Source organism: Ammospiza caudacuta, chromosome 6, assembly GCF_027887145.1.
Source record: "Ammospiza caudacuta isolate bAmmCau1 chromosome 6, bAmmCau1.pri, whole genome shotgun sequence".
NCBI lineage: Eukaryota > Metazoa > Chordata > Aves > Passeriformes > Passerellidae > Ammospiza > Ammospiza caudacuta.
In genome coordinates, this window is record NC_080598.1 from 1,302,002 (window position 1) to 1,320,001 (window position 18,000).

At 39.5% G+C, this 18,000-nt stretch overlaps 1 protein-coding gene across 2 annotated transcripts in view; it reads right to left on the reverse strand.

Annotated features, from left to right (window-relative positions):
- Positions 1-10,455, reverse strand: part of DNAJC24 (DnaJ heat shock protein family (Hsp40) member C24) — a 36,076-nt gene extending 25,621 nt beyond the window's left edge. Inside the window, exons 1-2 of one of the 2 annotated variants that reach the window (XM_058806734.1) lie at positions 10,435-10,455; positions 7,893-8,066 (exon numbers count right to left, since the gene is read on the reverse strand). In XM_058806734.1, coding sequence (XP_058662717.1) covers positions 7,893-8,000 — 108 coding nt within the window. In that variant the 5' untranslated portion in view covers positions 8,001-8,066; positions 10,435-10,455. Of the gene's footprint in view, positions 1-7,892; positions 8,067-9,280; positions 9,486-10,434 lie in introns of those variants that run through there. The other variant, XM_058806733.1, reaches the window with a different exon arrangement.
- Between the last annotated feature and the right edge of the window lie 7,545 nt (positions 10,456-18,000).

Here is an 18,000-nt window from a genome sequence, read left to right on the forward strand (position 1 = left end):
ATGCACACCTTGGGAGCTTTCAGAATTCCCTACAAACCCATTTCCCACATTCCAGGAGCCAGAGTTTCACTGGGAGAATCCTCCCAAGCCCATCTTTGGCACTGCCAAGCCTGGCTTGCTCTGACAGAAGGCAAGAACCTCTTAAAAGAGCTGAGTTCCTGCCCAGCCTCTCCTCAAACACCTCAGTAGTTACAATCTAATGTTCTGCCAAGGAAAGAAAAATGTTTTAGCTAAGATACTGCACGGCAAACTCATTCATCTTTGCCTTCTCTGACTCTTATAGACATTCTTAGGTCATAAATCCAAGCAAGACAGAGTGAATTTTTTCATTATTGACAACGTAGTAGGAATAACAATGAAGGGTCAAGTTGGACAACACTCAGTCAACAGCTGACAACTGACTCTTCAGCCTTGAAACATCACTTTTAATTTACTGAAAATTAAATGACAAAGAGTTTATCCAAATGACTGGCAGAGCACAAAAAGCTGAACTGTTTTTCTAGAGCAATAAGCTACCCACAAAGTATCCTACAAAGTATCCTATCCTCACTTCTGCATTAACTCAGCTCCATGAGCTCGTGTCTGCCGAGCATTTGAGCTCAGTGGGAGATGAGGAAGCATTTCTGATGCACCGAGGCCACCAGAAGATGGAGGGTGGGACAGTTACATCATTCAGATGGGGATTTTCTGATCTCAAGTGTGAAAAGATGGAGGAAAGAAGGAACATGAGAATGTGTTGCTTAAACAACATATTAATTTTATTATGTATTTCAAACAGAAGACAAAATTAGACACAATTATTTATTTAAATAATAAAAAACCCAACAAGTCCCCCAAACACTGAATTTTACAGGTTAGTACATCCCAGGACAATATTTGAAAAAATTTAATAACTATCTGAGTTTCAACACAAACATGATCAATTTTGTTTAACAGCCATAAGAGATCCCTATATAAACACAGCCATTGCAACATGATTGATTCTACCCTGAACTTTTCTTACCCTTCAGACCATTGTTCTGCACTTAGACCTTCTTCAAATAACTGACCTGGTGCTTAAAATTTCTGAAGTGGGCTCCTGAATGCATGGTCTGATTTGGAAATGCTGAACAGCTCAAGGTGCTCTTGACTGTGGCTGCTCAAACATCAGAACAACAGAACATTTGTGATATAAAAGCTTTATGCTGCTCTTTGTAGCCTCCTTCTTTGTGCTTTAATTAGTATCTTTTTCTCTGTGATTTTGATTTCAAACAGCTCTCATTAGAAATGAGATAAAAGGCCCACTGCACAATATAAAATTACTTAAATATGTCTTCAAAATGCTGGAAGAACACTTGCAAGTGTTAAAGAAATAGCTTTATTGCATTTAAAAAACCACTCAAGATTTTATTTTTGATCAGAATTTGTATTTTATACTGATTCAGGACATAGTGAATATTTGTGAGTATTGAGCACCTATCACAAAAAGTCTACCAAACAGAGTATAGATCCTTTTTTTAATATAAGTTACAATGAGTAACTGACATAACCAGGGCACAAAGTGTTCAAGAGAGGTATCAGATTCCTCTGCAGAGCACAAATGACATCAAAGGCCAAGCACATACTGGCCAAATCTCCCATTTCAACTGCCTGGTGCCCATTCTGTTGTGTATGAACCATAAATCTACGGAGGGTGAGGTACCAGAAGCTGCTCATTATAACAAATGAACTGTAGACAATAACCCTGTAAGTAAACAGATTAAATTTAGAAATAAATAATAAAAAAACACTAACATTTCTTTCACAACTGGCCGAAGTACCTGAATAAGCAATGCACTATTTACTTGTTGGCTTATTTGGTTTTCACATTCTATGTAAGTTAAAGACAAAACTTCTGCAGGGATATTCACACCTCAGCCACTTGTTAAAATTCACCTGCATCTTTAAAAAATCATTACACATTACAGTGTGAACCAAACACAAACCAGCACCAGAATCAGGTGAATAAATCACACAAGTCATAGTTAAACAGCAGCAGGCCACGACCTGGCTAATGAAGCTGTTGGAATTAGTGATTTCTCTAGCACTGAGCTTCACTGGGCACTACCTACACTGACAATCAACTCCTCGAGTTGAAAATATGCCCCTTCTTTTTATTCAAGTGGTAATTAGGAAATGGGATGTAGAGAACAGCTCAGAGTAAATCCACCCTGAGCATTGAAACAATAGTCCTTTGTATCAAACTTGATGCTTATCTTTTTCTCTGTGGCTATTAGATTAACTCCACTGAACTTGTTCTGTTTATGTTGTCAAATTACAAATCCATTTTCTACCAGTTAGGTGAAGTTAGAATTAGCTAAGCATGATGATCTGTTAAACACTTCTAACAAGTGTGCTGCTATTCAAATAAAAAAATAAAAACCTGCCCAAGGGTATTGAAAGGGGAATACTTACACCGCCTGAATCTCATGGAAAGCATTATTATCAGGCTTCCAATACAAAACTCAAAGTTTTTTTATTTTTAAGCTTCAAATTCTCAACTTAAACTCAGCATGAAGCTCCTCAGTAGGCAGGTCCTTTCAGGAGTAATATTGAATTTACCTTGCAACAAACATGAAAAGAACAACCACAAAAAAAGCACAAGCAGCTCTTTAGCTTTACATATATGACACCCTCTGCATTTCTTGTGATTGCAGAATTGAGGTGAGTACACAAATCAGTAACAGAGTTTTTACTCTCCAGAAAGTCACGTCTTTGCTTTAAACATGTTCCATGCAATAAACTCTTCTTGAAGTAATTTTGCCTCATTAAATGAAATTTCTATTCATTTCCTTGTTTTCTGTTGCTGAGAGTCATTCTCACCTGTGCCTGATGCTCTGTTTGCAAATCTTCTCCTCTTTCAAACAGATCAAGTGAGCACCTTAACACTTGGTATTTATACACACACACACCACCCCTTTTGATAAAAAAGACAATCTTTGTAACACTCTGTGTTAAGTGGCACATATTTGTAAGTGGTACATATATTTTATTTCCTTACCATATTAAAAATAAGAGCTTCTTGCTGCTGCCTGCTCAAATTACATGGATTTTCTTTAAGATTAGGGCACACATTGTAGCAGCAGCATATAATTTTCTTGCACAATAATTTTTTTCCAGTTGAAAGATATCCTATAATATCATCAGCATCAACAGGAACAGACACCTGATTTTCAGCTAGACAAAGCTTGTGTTTGGTGACTTTATTCCTGGTGAAAAGCAGTTTTCAGATATAAAGCAGCTACATAAAAATTCAAAAACAATCTGACAACTTATTCTTTGACAACACAGTGCTAGACCAAAAGGAAATGCAAAAATTGTGCCAAAAATAAGATGAGGGGAGGCGTGTGTGTGTGTGTGTGTGTGTATGTCCCTTGGATGTCTTATTTCTGTTGCTCTAATTTTATCTTCTGTTGATTTTATAAATGGAACTTAAGCACTGCCTTTCCTAAAAGCTGAATGGATTCCTTAAAAAAAACCAAACGCAAAGAGCAACCAAAAAAACCAAGAGCACAAAACCCATTTATCCATTTAAGAAATCACCTTGTTGAAACCAACATGTATGTGGCTGTGGATCCCAAATATCTCAAACCCACCAGCATGTTCTGAAGACAGAAGATTAAAGGCCTACTCCTACCACTTCAGCAAGATCTTAATTTTCAGAATTTGCTGGATTCCTTTCAGAGAATGGGAACTACAAGTCTTCTGTGCCTCAGAAAGCATTTCAGCATGAGTTTGTAAGAGCCAGCCAAGGAATCTCTGCTGGTTTCAAAGCACTCCCTTGCAGTTTTTCTCCTTTCAGAATTACTGCCTGGAGCTTTGTGCCAGAGTTGGAACCTGCATACACAGAAGTTTTATCTTCTTCTAAAAATAAACTTTATATAGAACTCATAATGGCCCAATGCATCTTGTGCCCCAAAGTCTGTCATCTTCAGCTGCTACTGATCCTTACAGTATTAGAGAATCAAGATGATCCACTTATCAGAGTCACCTAAGTACACAAGAACTGTTAGAAAAAAAAATTAAGTCTCAAGGAAATTTTATAAGATACTTAAATAATTAGAAGGTGTGGCAGGAAAAAAAATCCCTGGTTTTAGCCCAAACTCATTTTCTATATCAAATTAATACTGTTCTTAAGGACTGAACTGATAATATCTATAGTAAAATAATTCACTTGCATATATGTTGTGGCCTGACCATATTAAAAAAAATGTATTTTTAAGTGCAGTAAAGAAAAATATATTCACTCTAGTAGAGTGTCTATGTACAGTTTTGTTCTGGCTTATTAACTGTTTCCATCCTCAATTAGTTAGAATTAATAAAAAGGGGCTTGTTTTCAAAAATTCACCAGTTTTACACAAATTTGCCCTGATGAAATCATTCTTACAATGCTACAATTTGATAACTCTTAATTGTGTACTACTTTGTATTATTAAGGTCAATCCTGAGATTTAGCTGCAATTATAGTCATCTTTTGGATGACATATGGCAAGATCTCCAACTCTTTTTAGCTCTGGAAATTTTACATCTGCCTGTTCCTTCAAGATGCTAAGCATACATGTGTTGACAAATACAGAAAATAGCAGATGGCAAAAAGCAAATGCTCAACATGGAGCACTGGGGATCACTTGAAAAAAGCCTGGACTCAGATATTTGCCATTTTTATTTTAACAGCAGAATGATGTTTTAAAAGAAATTCCACCATCTCTTCTGCTTGATGCCAAGTGCGATCAGAATATTCATGATTACAGAATCAACGTCATATGAACTGCAGCTGGTATCCAACCTGCAAGTTGCTTTGCAAACCTTTGGATTTAAGGCTATAAACACAGAGGAGATGAACTTCTGCAGCTACATAAAAACTGGAAACCATTCTGCACCGACCATCAAATTTGACACGGAATCTTCTATTGCAATCTGCTATTCCAGCTTCTAAAAAGCTGCAAGCAGCGCTTGGCAATGGCAGTGCCACTTGTACCACCCTCAGGAGAGAGCCCAAGGAGCAGCTGGGCACTTGGAGAGGAGGTGCCACCACACTTTGGGGAGCAGAGAGTGGCTCCATCTGAAAGGACACAGAAGGTGACACAAAAGGTCCAGCCAGGGCTGAATTCTCACTAACAGGGAAAAGTGAATGACCAGGGAACAGCACCAGGATAAAACCACCATTCAGCAACACTCCCTAAGAAATCCAATATTTGCAAGTCCACAGCTCAGAAACCCCAGAGAACATGCCCTGTGTTAATATTTCTGTCTTAACATGCCATGGCAGACTTTCAGCAAAGTCTTACCATTTTTCCAACCATGGAACCTCTCCAACTGAGGCACCTTCCCACTGTAACTAAGAGAAGATATGTGCTGTGCCCTCCAGTCTCTCCTACAGCCCATGGAGGTGCATAAAAACCTTGGTATTCTCATGCTTTAAGGAGCCCAGAGTGACTGGGGAGTGCTGCATGAGGATGGAGAGCATCAAGCAGAGCCTCTAAGAGTTCAGCTAAAAGGAAAAGATGAGCACAGACAGGACAGATGGTAACAAGCACAGACAGGCAGCAGATCTGCCTTGGGAAAACACCTACAAGTAACCATCAGTAAACATCTCTTTTTAGTCAGAGGGATCCATCACAGACACCAAAAGAAAAACAGAAAGAAGTATCTTCACTTTCTCTGCCATTTCTCACTGACTTTTCAAATGAAGAGCACTAACCAAGCAGGCTGGAAATACACAGTGCTAAAGAAATGCTTGTGTATTAAACCAATACTTTAATCTTCTGAAACTAGAATTAGAGAAGTAGACACACAGCTGGAAACTTTGCTAATTCTGGCTTCATATACCCCAAAACAATGACATGAAATGACACTGAAGTACAGCTCCATAACACAACTTAAAAAAACTTCATACAAGAAGGGGACTATGAAAGTTTCACTACTGTAACAGCTCTGAACAACACCTGTCATTTTAAATCCATTATTAGACATTATTTCACAGGCAAATACATATATTAATTTCATTACAGTATTCAGTTTAAATTAGCCCCATCTGGACACAAGAGGTATTTTACACTATGGTCTTCTGACCACCATTAGGAACAAACAGACCTTTACTCATCTTTCACTCACATTTTCCAGCAATTCAATAGAACAAAAACATTAGGAGGTCCAAAAAACAAAGATTTCTATTCAAAATAGAACTAAGAAACTTGGCTTCCAAAGCCCTCTCCTAAGTTAGGACAATCAAAGTTTAATAGTGAGAAGCAAAGGATTTATGCCCAGAATCTGCACACAAACATCTTGCCAGGTGCAGAACTTAGACTAAGTACAACAGTCAGTTTCAGGCAAAGAAAAAATCTCCCAGGAGGCACTGAGAAGGAGGAGATGTACACCAGCAAATCCAGCTGAAGAATACCAAGATGCGTCAAATTGGAACATACTGGTGAAATGACCAAACTTTAAAACTGTTTTTATCGTGGTTAGAAATAAAAATTAACAACCTTCCCTCCAAACCCATGAATTTACTTCAACTCGTAACAAAACTCAGTCTCCTGGTCACTGGCATTCTCTTTACCTCCCTTAAAATTCCCAGCTTCTTATCACATTCACTTTGGCACTTCAAACCACCTCAGATCTGCCTTGCACGTGCTCCAACAAACACCCTGCCAATACTGGCAGCCTAGCTAGCAGCTTCCTCCAGAAAAGGGAGTTTTTCCTACAAAAATGAGATCTGCTTGCCTTTCTTCTTCTCTAGCAAGTCACCAGCTTTTAAAAAACAGGAATTTAGTTACCTTGGGAATTCTATCTGTCTATCAAGTTCAGCTGAAAAGAGTCAACGGTACCAAAAAAGATACTTCACTTTCCTCAGAAACCCAAGGCAGAGCACTTTTTCAGCAAAATGCCTGAATCCAAGGGAGGGAATACAACAGAATAACCAAGAATCACACACAATAATAATCGGGTTCTCATGGACAAATAGCAGCAGCACAGAAAAAAATAGGGGAATTCACAGAATGTGAAGTCTTGAAGCATGACCAAGAATACAACTCCACAAAACCTTACCAGAAGCTTTCCAATAAAATTAACATATTTTCCTCCTATTCTTTTTTTATTTCATTACTGCTGACTATCAGAAAAGAAACTTCTTTGTTTGCTTTGCATCTGGTCTTTGTGTACTTGAGGGTTGCATCTGATCAATCACAAAAACTGTAAAAACAAACCCCCAATTATTACTTTATTGGTTTATAAATATGACTTTGGTGTATTGTTGGAAACCTGAATGCTGAGAATTTCAGAGTTTCTGTGCCTTTCAGCACAGATCCTCAAGAGAACACTGCATTTGACCTGAAGCTGTGGAGAAGCTTCCAAAATGGAATGACAGAACTGGGATTGTGGGTGTGGAGTTTGAATAGAAGTGTGTGATATCACAGAGGGGAAAACTTAAGAGTTTAAGGGTTTAGAATACAGTAATGTATATAAAGGAAGATGGAGGTTTTAGGGTGCAGGCTGGTCCTTCTTCTGCACCTTGTTCTCCATAGGTTTGGGTGGTTCTGTGTAATTGGATAAAAAAGTCCACATTGTGTGGTTGGTTATTGGATTAAAAGTAAAAATAATTTAGGTGTCATTTCTTAATTGGACAGTTTATCCTTAAAAGGCCTTGTAGAGAGGGAGATACAGCTCCATTTTTAGTTTGTTAGAGTGAAGTGCTGCAGAGCTCATAGTTTGTGAGACTGTAGAATAAGAACCCATAAACATCTGAGTCCAGACACAAAATACCTTCTCACACATTTAATCCTGACCTTGGCACAAAAGAAGCAAGGAATCCATCAGTGTATCCCAAAGATCAAATACATAAATCAGTGTATCCCAAAGCTCAAATCCAGCCTTACCAACAAAGCAAGTTTTTGGTATTTCCTTTTGAGTTCTGCTGGGCTGTCTGAAGGTTTGGCCCCCAGGACCTTGTACCAGTCCTTGTGCTCCATCCTTCCCAGGGCCATGGCCTGATGGGTTTGCAATCCCTTCCTCAGCACTGCCTTAGGAAGTCAGATCCATGAAATCACAACCTGGAAGAGAAAGAGAAAAAGCAAAAACAAGGATATGGCAAACTGCAGGATGACAGAACTGACTGTTCCCCTCAAGCACCTCTACACCATGATGTGAGAACTATTGTGCAAAAAAAGTTAAATTCAAGTGGCCATTCCATCCCACAGCCTGTCAAATGTGAAATCTTGTGTTGCCTATCCAAGTGCCTCAGAATATCTTTCTTTAAAAATCATTTTGTGTGTAAAATGAACTGCTTAGAAACACCCCAGGTTACAGACACACCTTTTACACAGACACTTTTCAAAGCAAACTTTTGACTTTGAAGCAATACCATACTTAACACATAAAAACATAAACTACATGAAAGTGTGACATTTTTCAAAATGGGAATAAGATCCATGCAAGAAGACACAAGAAAAGGTGTGTGTTTGTTTTCACAAAATGCATTTTTCTTCATCCTGCTGAGTAAGAAGTCAACTTTCTTAAAGCAGGAGAGCACACAAAAACAGATAAACAGAAATGAACCAAAACATATCAGGTTAGCACAGGTCACTAAGCAAAACCTAACCAGCAGTGTGGGTATCAATTTTGGCCATCTTTCACCAAATTAATGACTCAGAAAGGAAAAAAAATAACAAACCAGTAAAAAGAAGTGCCAGTAATAGAATGGCAATGCTTGAGCTTCACTCTGATTCTTAGGAATCCCAAGAACACTGCCAGCAGGCAAGAGCTTTGTAAATCTACAAATATATTTGTAAATACACAAAGACATAAACTTTAAGGAATTTAGAGATTTTGGGGAGCTAAGATTTTAGTTAGAGATAAGCTTTATTGGAGTTAATTAAAATAAATGGGTAGACCTTGAAGAAGCTGGGTTTATGATGAGGAATATAGAAACTGATAAATAGCTTTTAGGAACTCAAGACAATTGTAGGCTTCTGTTCTGAAACCAGCTGAAGACTGGGAATGGGAGTCCTACCAAGGGTTCGTTTGTCATATTTGCATTGTCAAGGCAGAAAGGTCAGAATGAGGAAGACTTCAATTACTTCCTCATTTTGGGACCCCTCCCCATGACAGAGACAACCGACCCATTTCAAGGAACAAACTGTGCATGCTTAATGGCTTTGGAACTAATTTCAATACAAAGCAGGGAATGGGATGTACCAAAGTTATGAATACGCATTTCTATTCTGGGTATTCAGTACTTGTACAGATAAAAGGACTCTGTAATCACCTGTAAATTGCGGTGTGTATTTGGGAGTAATCTTGCAATAAACACACACTTTCTAACTTTAAACTGTTAGCGAGTCTTTGTCCATCACAGCTGGATATCAGTTCTAGATCAACATCCATATTTTCTTAATAAATCACTACAGCCAGAAATTAATTCTGAAACAACAACAAAAAAACAGGTTCGGGTTTGGTTTTTTTTTGGGTTTTTTTTTTGTTTTTGTTTTGTTTTGTTTTGTTTTGTTTTTTCCTTCCTGGTGCAGGGCACAGCGCCACGGGGCAGGGGACAGCACCATGGGGCAGGGGACAGCACAGAGGGGCAGGGGACATGGGGTAGGGGACAGCGCAGCGGGACAGGGGACAGGACCATGGGGCAGGGGACAGGACCACGGGGCAGGGGACAGGGCCATGGGGCAGGGGACAGGGCCATGGGGCAGGGGACAGGGCCACGGGGCAGGGGACAGCGCCATGGGGCAGGGGACAGGGCCATGGGGCAGGGGACAGGACCATGGGGCAGGGGACAGGGCCATGGGGCAGGGGACAGGGCCATGGGGCAGGGGACAGGACCATGGGGCAGGGGACAGGGCCATGGGGTAGGGGACAGGGCCATGGGGCAGGGGACAGCGCCATGGGGCAGGGGACAGCGCCATGGGGCAGGGCACAGCGCAGCGGGACAGGGGACAGCGCCATGGGGCAGGGGACAGCGCCACGGGGCAGGGGACAGGGCCATGGGGCAGGGGACAGCGCCATGGGGCAGGGCACAGCGCCATGGGGCAGGGGACAGGGCCATGGGGCAGGGCACAGCGCCATGGGGCAGGGCACAGCGCCATGGGGCAGGGGACAGCGCCATGGGGCAGGGCACAGCGCCATGGGGCAGGGCCATGGGGTGGGGGACAGCACATCGGGGGAGGGCACAGCGCCGCGCTCCCGTCCTGCCCGCCCCGGGGCCGCGCTCTCCGGCACCGCTCCCCCACAACCGCGGCGGGCGGCACCGGGGAGGCCCGGCCCAGGCCGCGGCCTCGTGCACCGCTGCCGGAGCCCTCCCGCCGCCCTCCCCCGCAGCTCCGCAATCCCCCCCGGCCCGGCCCAGCCCGGTTCGCTTCGGTTCGGACCCCCCGGTCCCTCCCCGGTCCCTCCCCGGTCGCCCCGCGCTCCCACCTGCCTCGCACTAGCCATGGCAGCGCACGCCTAACTCGTCCGGCGGGAAACACCCTGCTCTCCCTCGCGGCGCTTCACGCCTTGCGGCTCGGCCGGCGCCGCCTCTGTTGTTTCCCGCCGGGCAGTAGTGGCGCCGCACCGGCAGGAAGCGCGGCCTGACGCGTCTCCATGGCGACCGTGCCTCCCTCAGCCCGACCCGGCCCGGCCCGGAGCTGCTCCGGCCCCGCCGCCTCCCCCGCTCCGGCTGCCGGGCCCTCGGGCCCAGGAGGCACCGCTGGAGGCACCGTCCCGTTCCCCTTCGCTCGCTCGGAGAGCCGCAGAGCCGCTCTCCCCGCAGGGACTCCGCCTTCCGGCCGGCCCGCCGGCCTTGGGTCGGAGCGGGGCCGTGGTTTCTTCGTTCTGTGGGGTGTTTGTGCTGAAGGAGAAGGAAGAAGGTAATCTTGGTGAAAAAAATCAAGCTCTGGAAGCAGGTTTTTTATGATGTATGTTGTTGTATGTTTTCTCATTAGAAACATACAAAGCGCCTTAACACCCCCAGCCCGCCCCTAAAAGTACGAAAACAGTGCAAATAAAACCCTATGACCACCACAAAAAAACAAACAAACAAACAAAAACCTAAAACCCCCATCACAAACACCAAAACCCCACCCCATAACAAACAAATAAAACCCACAAGAAAAACAAAAAAACAAACAACTGCAAAAAAACTCCCAAAACCCCACCACAAACACCAAAAACCCAACCCCTAAACAAACAAACAAAACACCCAAGAAAAACAACAAAAAAAAACACCCCAAAAAACCCCCCAAACACCACCACAAACACTAAAAACCCAACCCCTAAACAAACAAACAAACCCCCAAACAAAAGCAAAAAACAAACACCCCGCAAAAAACCCCAAAAACTCCACCACAAACACCAAAAACCCAACCCCTAAACAAACAAAACCCCAAACAAAAACAAAACACAAACATCCCCAAAAAAACCCCAAAACCCCCACCACAAACACCAAAAACCCAACCCCACCAGAAACAAACAAATAAATCCTCCAAGAAAAACAAACAAAACCCCAAACAAAAACAAAAACCAAACACCCCCAAAAAACCCTCCAAAATCCCAACCCCTAAACAAACAAACAAATAAAACCCCCAAGAAAAACAGACAAACAAAACCCCAAACAAAAACAAACACAAAAAAAAAACCCCAAAACCCCCCCACAAACACCAAAACCCCAACCCCTAAACAAACAAACAAATAAAACCTCCAAGAATAACAAATAAACAAAACTCCAAACAAAACAAAAAAACACAAACACCTCAAAAAAACCCTAAACCAAATAAAATCCCCCTATAAACTTTGGTGGGTGCTGTAGACTTTAGCTTTTGGAATCTTAGGTAAAACTAGCTAGCAAAATCCCTAAATGCTTCTCCAGGCAAACTCAGTTCCCACAACACTTTTAAATGGAAAGCATTGTGACAATATAACAATGTATGCATCCTGTGACAATATTTTTATGTAATAATGTAGAATTAAAGCCACTCCTTGTCCCTTTTTGTCACCCTTTGAAGTGTTTGGGCTGGACAGAAGCTGTCAGGGGGCGTTCCTGGCATATTGTTCCACCAAACAGAGCAGAGTGGGACAGCTGGGCTTCAGTGGGAAACATGGAGAATTTATTTAGGTTTTAAAGGTGGGAAAACATCAGATCTGCAAAACCACTCTACTACACCTGATTAGGCCGATCTGTGTCTGTGCTGGTGTCGGAATTCAGGACATCCTGGATGGCTCAAACCCCTGCCAGGGGGCTCAGAGACCCTGGCACAGAGCCCAAGACACCGGTGACTTTTAATTATGACCCATAGAAAAAATTACCATCCTTAGATGAAGATCTGCAAGCCACGAAAGTCCAAGTAGAATAATAGTTAGTTTGTCACAGGGTGAAAAAGTGGATTTTTAGAGTTTTTAGAATGGGGGTTCAAGAGGCAAGATAGAAGATTCTGGGCATGTCCAGCCTTTGTCCTTCTTGGCCTCCTCCTTCTGCTGTGATGTTGGCACTTTTGGATTGGTTTGGAGTAGAAGCTCACTGTCTAACATAGGTGACAGGCATTGGGAAGTTATTGTAAATATTGTACATGTAGATTTTAGTATAAAAAGATAACACCACCCTGGGGGCAGGCAGAGTGCCTCTGTCTGGACCTCAGCAGGTCAGAGGAAAAATTTTGTAGCTAAGAAACAATAAACAACCTTGAGACTGAGAACTGAAGAGTTCTGACTCCTTCTTCAATTGACAGGCTGGAAAAAGAGACTTTCTAACACATCTCAGAGTCACTCTCACCAACAAAAGTCCCAAAATGCTGCTTGCCAGGGTTCCTTTTGAAATGAGAATTTTCTTCTTGGGCAAAGGTTTCAGTGTGGTTCCGTGTGGCTTCTCCTTTACTGGGGTTGGTGTTGTTTTTAAGAAGTTTAAATAACATATGTGGTGGTGTACTTGAGATTGGTCACTACACCTGTGCTTTCACCAAAAATGGTTAATATCTTCCTAAAGACTAGATACAATTTCCTTTATTGCTTATCCCTTATGGCAAAAATTCATGAGTATTGCACATTGAGGGTTTTTTCAATTTTAAATCATGATATGATTTTTATCAGCTCATAGAGTATTTGAAACACAGAGTTGTTTGAGAGATTGTGAGCAACTTTATGTCTGTAATGACAAAGGAGAAAATAAACAGAAATAGAAAAATCTAAATGGAAATTTTATATACATGAAGTATATATATAATATATATAGGATATAATATATGTAGTATATAAGATATATACTATATAATATAGTATATAGTACATAATATATAATATATAATATATAAAGTATATATAATATATAGTATATAATATATAGTATATATACTACAATATATATAGTATATATATAGTATATGATATCTATAATATATATAGTATATAATATATAGTAATAATATAATATAAACAATATAGTATATAATATATAATATATATACTATACATATAGTATATATAGTATATATTTTATATAAAATATATAAAAATATAGACTATTCTATAGAAATTGATTATTAATAAAATATAATAAATATGTATAAAATTATTATATAAATTATGTAAATAGAAAATTAACTGTACATGTTACGGAATTATTTCTGGAGTCAGTGGAACAATTTTGGAAGTGTAACACTTGTTCTTCTCTGTGCATGTTCAGCATGCCAAAGTAAATCAAAATAGGCTTTATGTTATATTTTTATATACATATATACATATATACATACATATATACACATATATATGTACATATATATACACATATATATACATATTTATGTACATATATATGTACATATACATATATATGTGTGTATATATATGTATATATAAATGTTTATATTTATAATATTTAATAGAATAATATTTAATATATTAATATATTAATATTTAATATTTAATTATAATATTTAATAGTTTGGTGTTCATGCACCACTGACCTTGTCTGGTATCACAGTTTTTGTGTCTCAGTTTCTCTTTTAATCTGCCCAGTTTCAGAAGCCATAATATCTAATCTGAACCTCTTTCAGCATCATAAATAAGCACTGAATATTGATTAGGTTTTGATAAATTGAAGAGCTTGAGCATCTTTAAGTCATGCAAAGATGAATATTTTGTATTAAATATGGGTTGGGTCAGCCATAGCTAATCATGCCCTGACTGGCTGGTCAGTCTCAAGGCAATTTTATGATCTTTCATCTCTAGAGATATAAAAATTAACTCAGTTCAAGATGTGTTAAATAGGAGTGGGGATTTAAGGGAGAAGGAAAACCAGACTGAGAACAGATGCTCTGGTTGGTGAGTCACCACCACACAGCTCAATAAGCCAGAGCTCTGCTGCTTTTTCCCCTTCTGAAAGAAAAAGGAAAAAGAAAAAGAAAAACAAAAAATTAAAAAAGAGTAGGTAAGTGCCAGGAGAGCATGAAGAACTTGCCATGAACTCTGGGACTGTTGTCAGCATGGAGATATGAGACACTTCTGTAAGAAACCAGGCTTGCTTAATTATCTCTAATTATTACAGGTGCTGTGCATGTCACTGGAGCTGGGCACCTGGACATGGTGAAAAGTTTCTTTCCCTTGTTCAAGAGACTTTAGATGTAAGTTGGTGGTTTCAGACATTTTTGTGAAAATATTTAACTTTTTTTCTTGAGAATGTCATGTAACACTGGGCTGTGTTGTCACAGAATTATGGGAGAATTATTTAGGGACTTAACTGGAGAGTTTTAGAATGGCTATAGGAGAATTTTTGAGGGATTTACCTGGATACTGTGTATGCTTCTAGTACTGCATGGAAAGATGAGTACCAATGATGGACCAGCTGAAACATCCAGACTTTGTCATTATTAACTACAATTTTTACTTCTGGATGGCATTTTGCAAACTCTTGGTAAGTAAAGCTTTTTTGCTTTATTTTTTTTTATTATTTTTAGTTATGTTGGTTTTATACTGCTACATGGAAAGTCCTAGAATGGTTATAGGAGAATTATTTAGAGATTTGGCTGGAGAGTTCTAGAATGATTATAAGAGAATTATTTAGAAACTTAACTGTAGAGTCCTCTAATACTTATAGGAGAATTATTTAGACTGGAGAATCCTAGAATGGTTGTGGGAGAATTATTTAGTGATTCAAATGGAGAGTTCTAGAATGATTGTAGGAGAATTCTTTAGAGACATAACTGGAGAGTCCCAGAATGGTTAGAGGAGAATTATTTAGAGATTTAATTGGAGAGTCTAGAATGATTGTAGGAGGGTTATTTAGACTGGAGAGCCCTAGAATGGTTATAGGAGAATTATTTAGAGACTTAACTGGAGAGTCCAAGAATGGTTATAGAAGAACTATTGAGCGATTTAACTGGAGAGTTCTAGAATGATTGTAGGAGAATTATTTAGAGACATAACTGGAGAGTCCCAGAATGGTTATAGGAGAATTATTTGTTTTGGAGAGTTCAAAAATGGTTATAGGAGAACTATTGAGAGATTTAACTGGAGAGTTATAGGAGAATTATTGAGAGATTTAACTGGATACTGTGTGTGCTTCTAGTACACTGCATGAAAAAGTGAGTAAAAATGATGGACCAGCTGAAACATTCAGACTTTGTCATTATTAACTACAATTTTTACTTCTAGATGGTATTTTGCAAAGTCTTGGTAAGACTAGCAAGGCTTTTTTGCCTTTCCTTTTTGGTTTGTGGTTTTTTGCAGGCACAGCTTCTCTGGGCACCCTGTGCCAGGGCCTGCCCACCCTCACAGGGAACGATTTCTTCCTAATAGCTCATCTAAACCTCTTTCAGCATCATAAATCAGCACTGAATATTGATTGGGTTTTGATAAATTTAAGAGCTTGAGCACGTTTAAGTAATGCAAAGATGAATATTTTGTGTCAAATAATGTTTTGCAGTTGTTGTCTTCATCTTTTCAATGCTTTAATGTGACAGCTAATATCAGCAATTAATTAATGTGACAAATAATAGTACAAGATTTCATTAGGGAGTCTCACTGGTAGTTCTGATGTGCTGTTTTCAGCCTGGCTCTTCTGTCAGTACAGGGAGAAGAATTTTTTCCAAGTGTTTTTTTTCTGTCAGAGCTGTAGAAGACAGCTGACTCAAAAGAGTGGTAAAAGTGACCATTCTGAGTTTTGTCTCTTGGAAACAACTGAGATAAAATAATTTGTTCAACGTTGAACAATGTTGGACTTCTTTTTTAATCTAGATATTAAAAATCCTTGGAGGAGATGGGATTATTTAAAAATTATTAATAGATTTTTTTTTCTTTTTTTTTAAGAGAGAGGGGTCAGAGATCTGAATGTTGAGTTCTTCCAGAATTTGTTTTAATTGGATCAGATTTGTCAACAATAAAAAGACAAAGTTTTATCTCCCAGGAGATGTGCATATGATAGACTAAATGTCATAATGATGTGAACAAATGAGATGTAACGTGCACGGAAAATATATGTTTTCCATTAAATTTCCACAGAAATGATTGAAAACGTCTTGGGAATTATTTAAGCAATTTACAATATTGTTTAAAAAGGTACATCTGGGCACACTGAGTACAGTCTTTTGTCGTTCATTAGCAATGTATTTAATGAGGGTTTTTTTAAGTGATAGATAGTTAAGGTAACAGACAAGTGACAGATTGTTTGTCTTTAACGATTTCCCTATTTCAGGCCCATTACAAAGCAATTAGAAATCTGACAGCATTTTTACTCTGCATTACTGATCATCTAAAGTGATGAGAAATGAGAGGTGATGAATATTAATTGTATATTTTCATATAATTATCATAAATTATTACCTTGTCTAGTGCGCTGCAGGTGGAGTAAAATCAATGGATGAAAATTCAGTCAAATATGATAATTTGAAAGGTTTCATGACTTAGTTTTTGTCTTTAAAGTGTGGTGTCAATCAGTCTAAACCAGGCATGCATTAACTGAGGGAAATACAAAGATGCTCTTAGTTTTCCTTGCTTTGCTAGCACTGAGCAGAGTGGCTTTTACTCTTGTGCCCTGTGACAAATTATTTACCTCTCTTTTAAAGCCTGCCAAATTTATCCTGGACTGTGGGAGTCACAGACTCAAGAGGGTTTGATTTACAGCCTTAGAAGAAGGCAAAAATGTGAAAGCAAGGTACACAGACATTGAACAGAAAAATCATAAATTTATGTTTCTATAGTTATAAGTAAGAATGTGTCTTAAGTAAGTGAGAAACTGTATTAGATAAGATGATGAAGGGTTTTATAGTGTAGTAATGTGATTGTACAGAATAAGTTAAGAGTTTAGATGTTATAATAGAGGTATATGTGTGTATGTCTAGTGGCAGCCCATTGGACAAAAGTATCTGCAGTGCGGTAGAAATAAGTAAAGCTGATAGGTCAGAAAAGCAAAATAAGCTCTGTGGCATCAGCCTATTGGGTCAGAAATTTCTATATTTCCTTGTAAGAAAGAACCTGTGACTTTCTTGAGCTATGGCCAACTGCTTGCTGTCTCAAAATCTCACAGCCTCTGAGAGTGATGTTTATTTAAACAATAGATCACCTTTAGCCCAATTTTAGTCCTGTCCCCTTAATTAATGCCACAACAGTGACACTGGATTTTACCTATTCCTCTTCAACTTCTCTCCAGAAGTACTTACAGGTTGTTTAAGCTTTGCAATATGTAACTTCTGTAATTGACATAACTTATTTTTATAATGCATCTCCTCCATTTACAGTTAGTGGAAAAACCATAAAAATGGGTCACAGATTCTCCAAATCAGGTGTCTAGGCAGTGTGGCCAGTGCTTGTGTTTCTCCTGAGAAAAGTTGGGTGAGATGAGTTATTCAATATCACTTTAGCCTTCTAAGACAGAGACAAGAATGATGTACCATTTATCTGGGATGGCAGACCTTACCCATGAGACAATCCATTCTTTTTCCTCATTTCCTTTCACGTTCTGGCTCAGAGAAGTGAGCAAATTGGATGAACCATAAAAAGAAATTATTATGTTGCTAA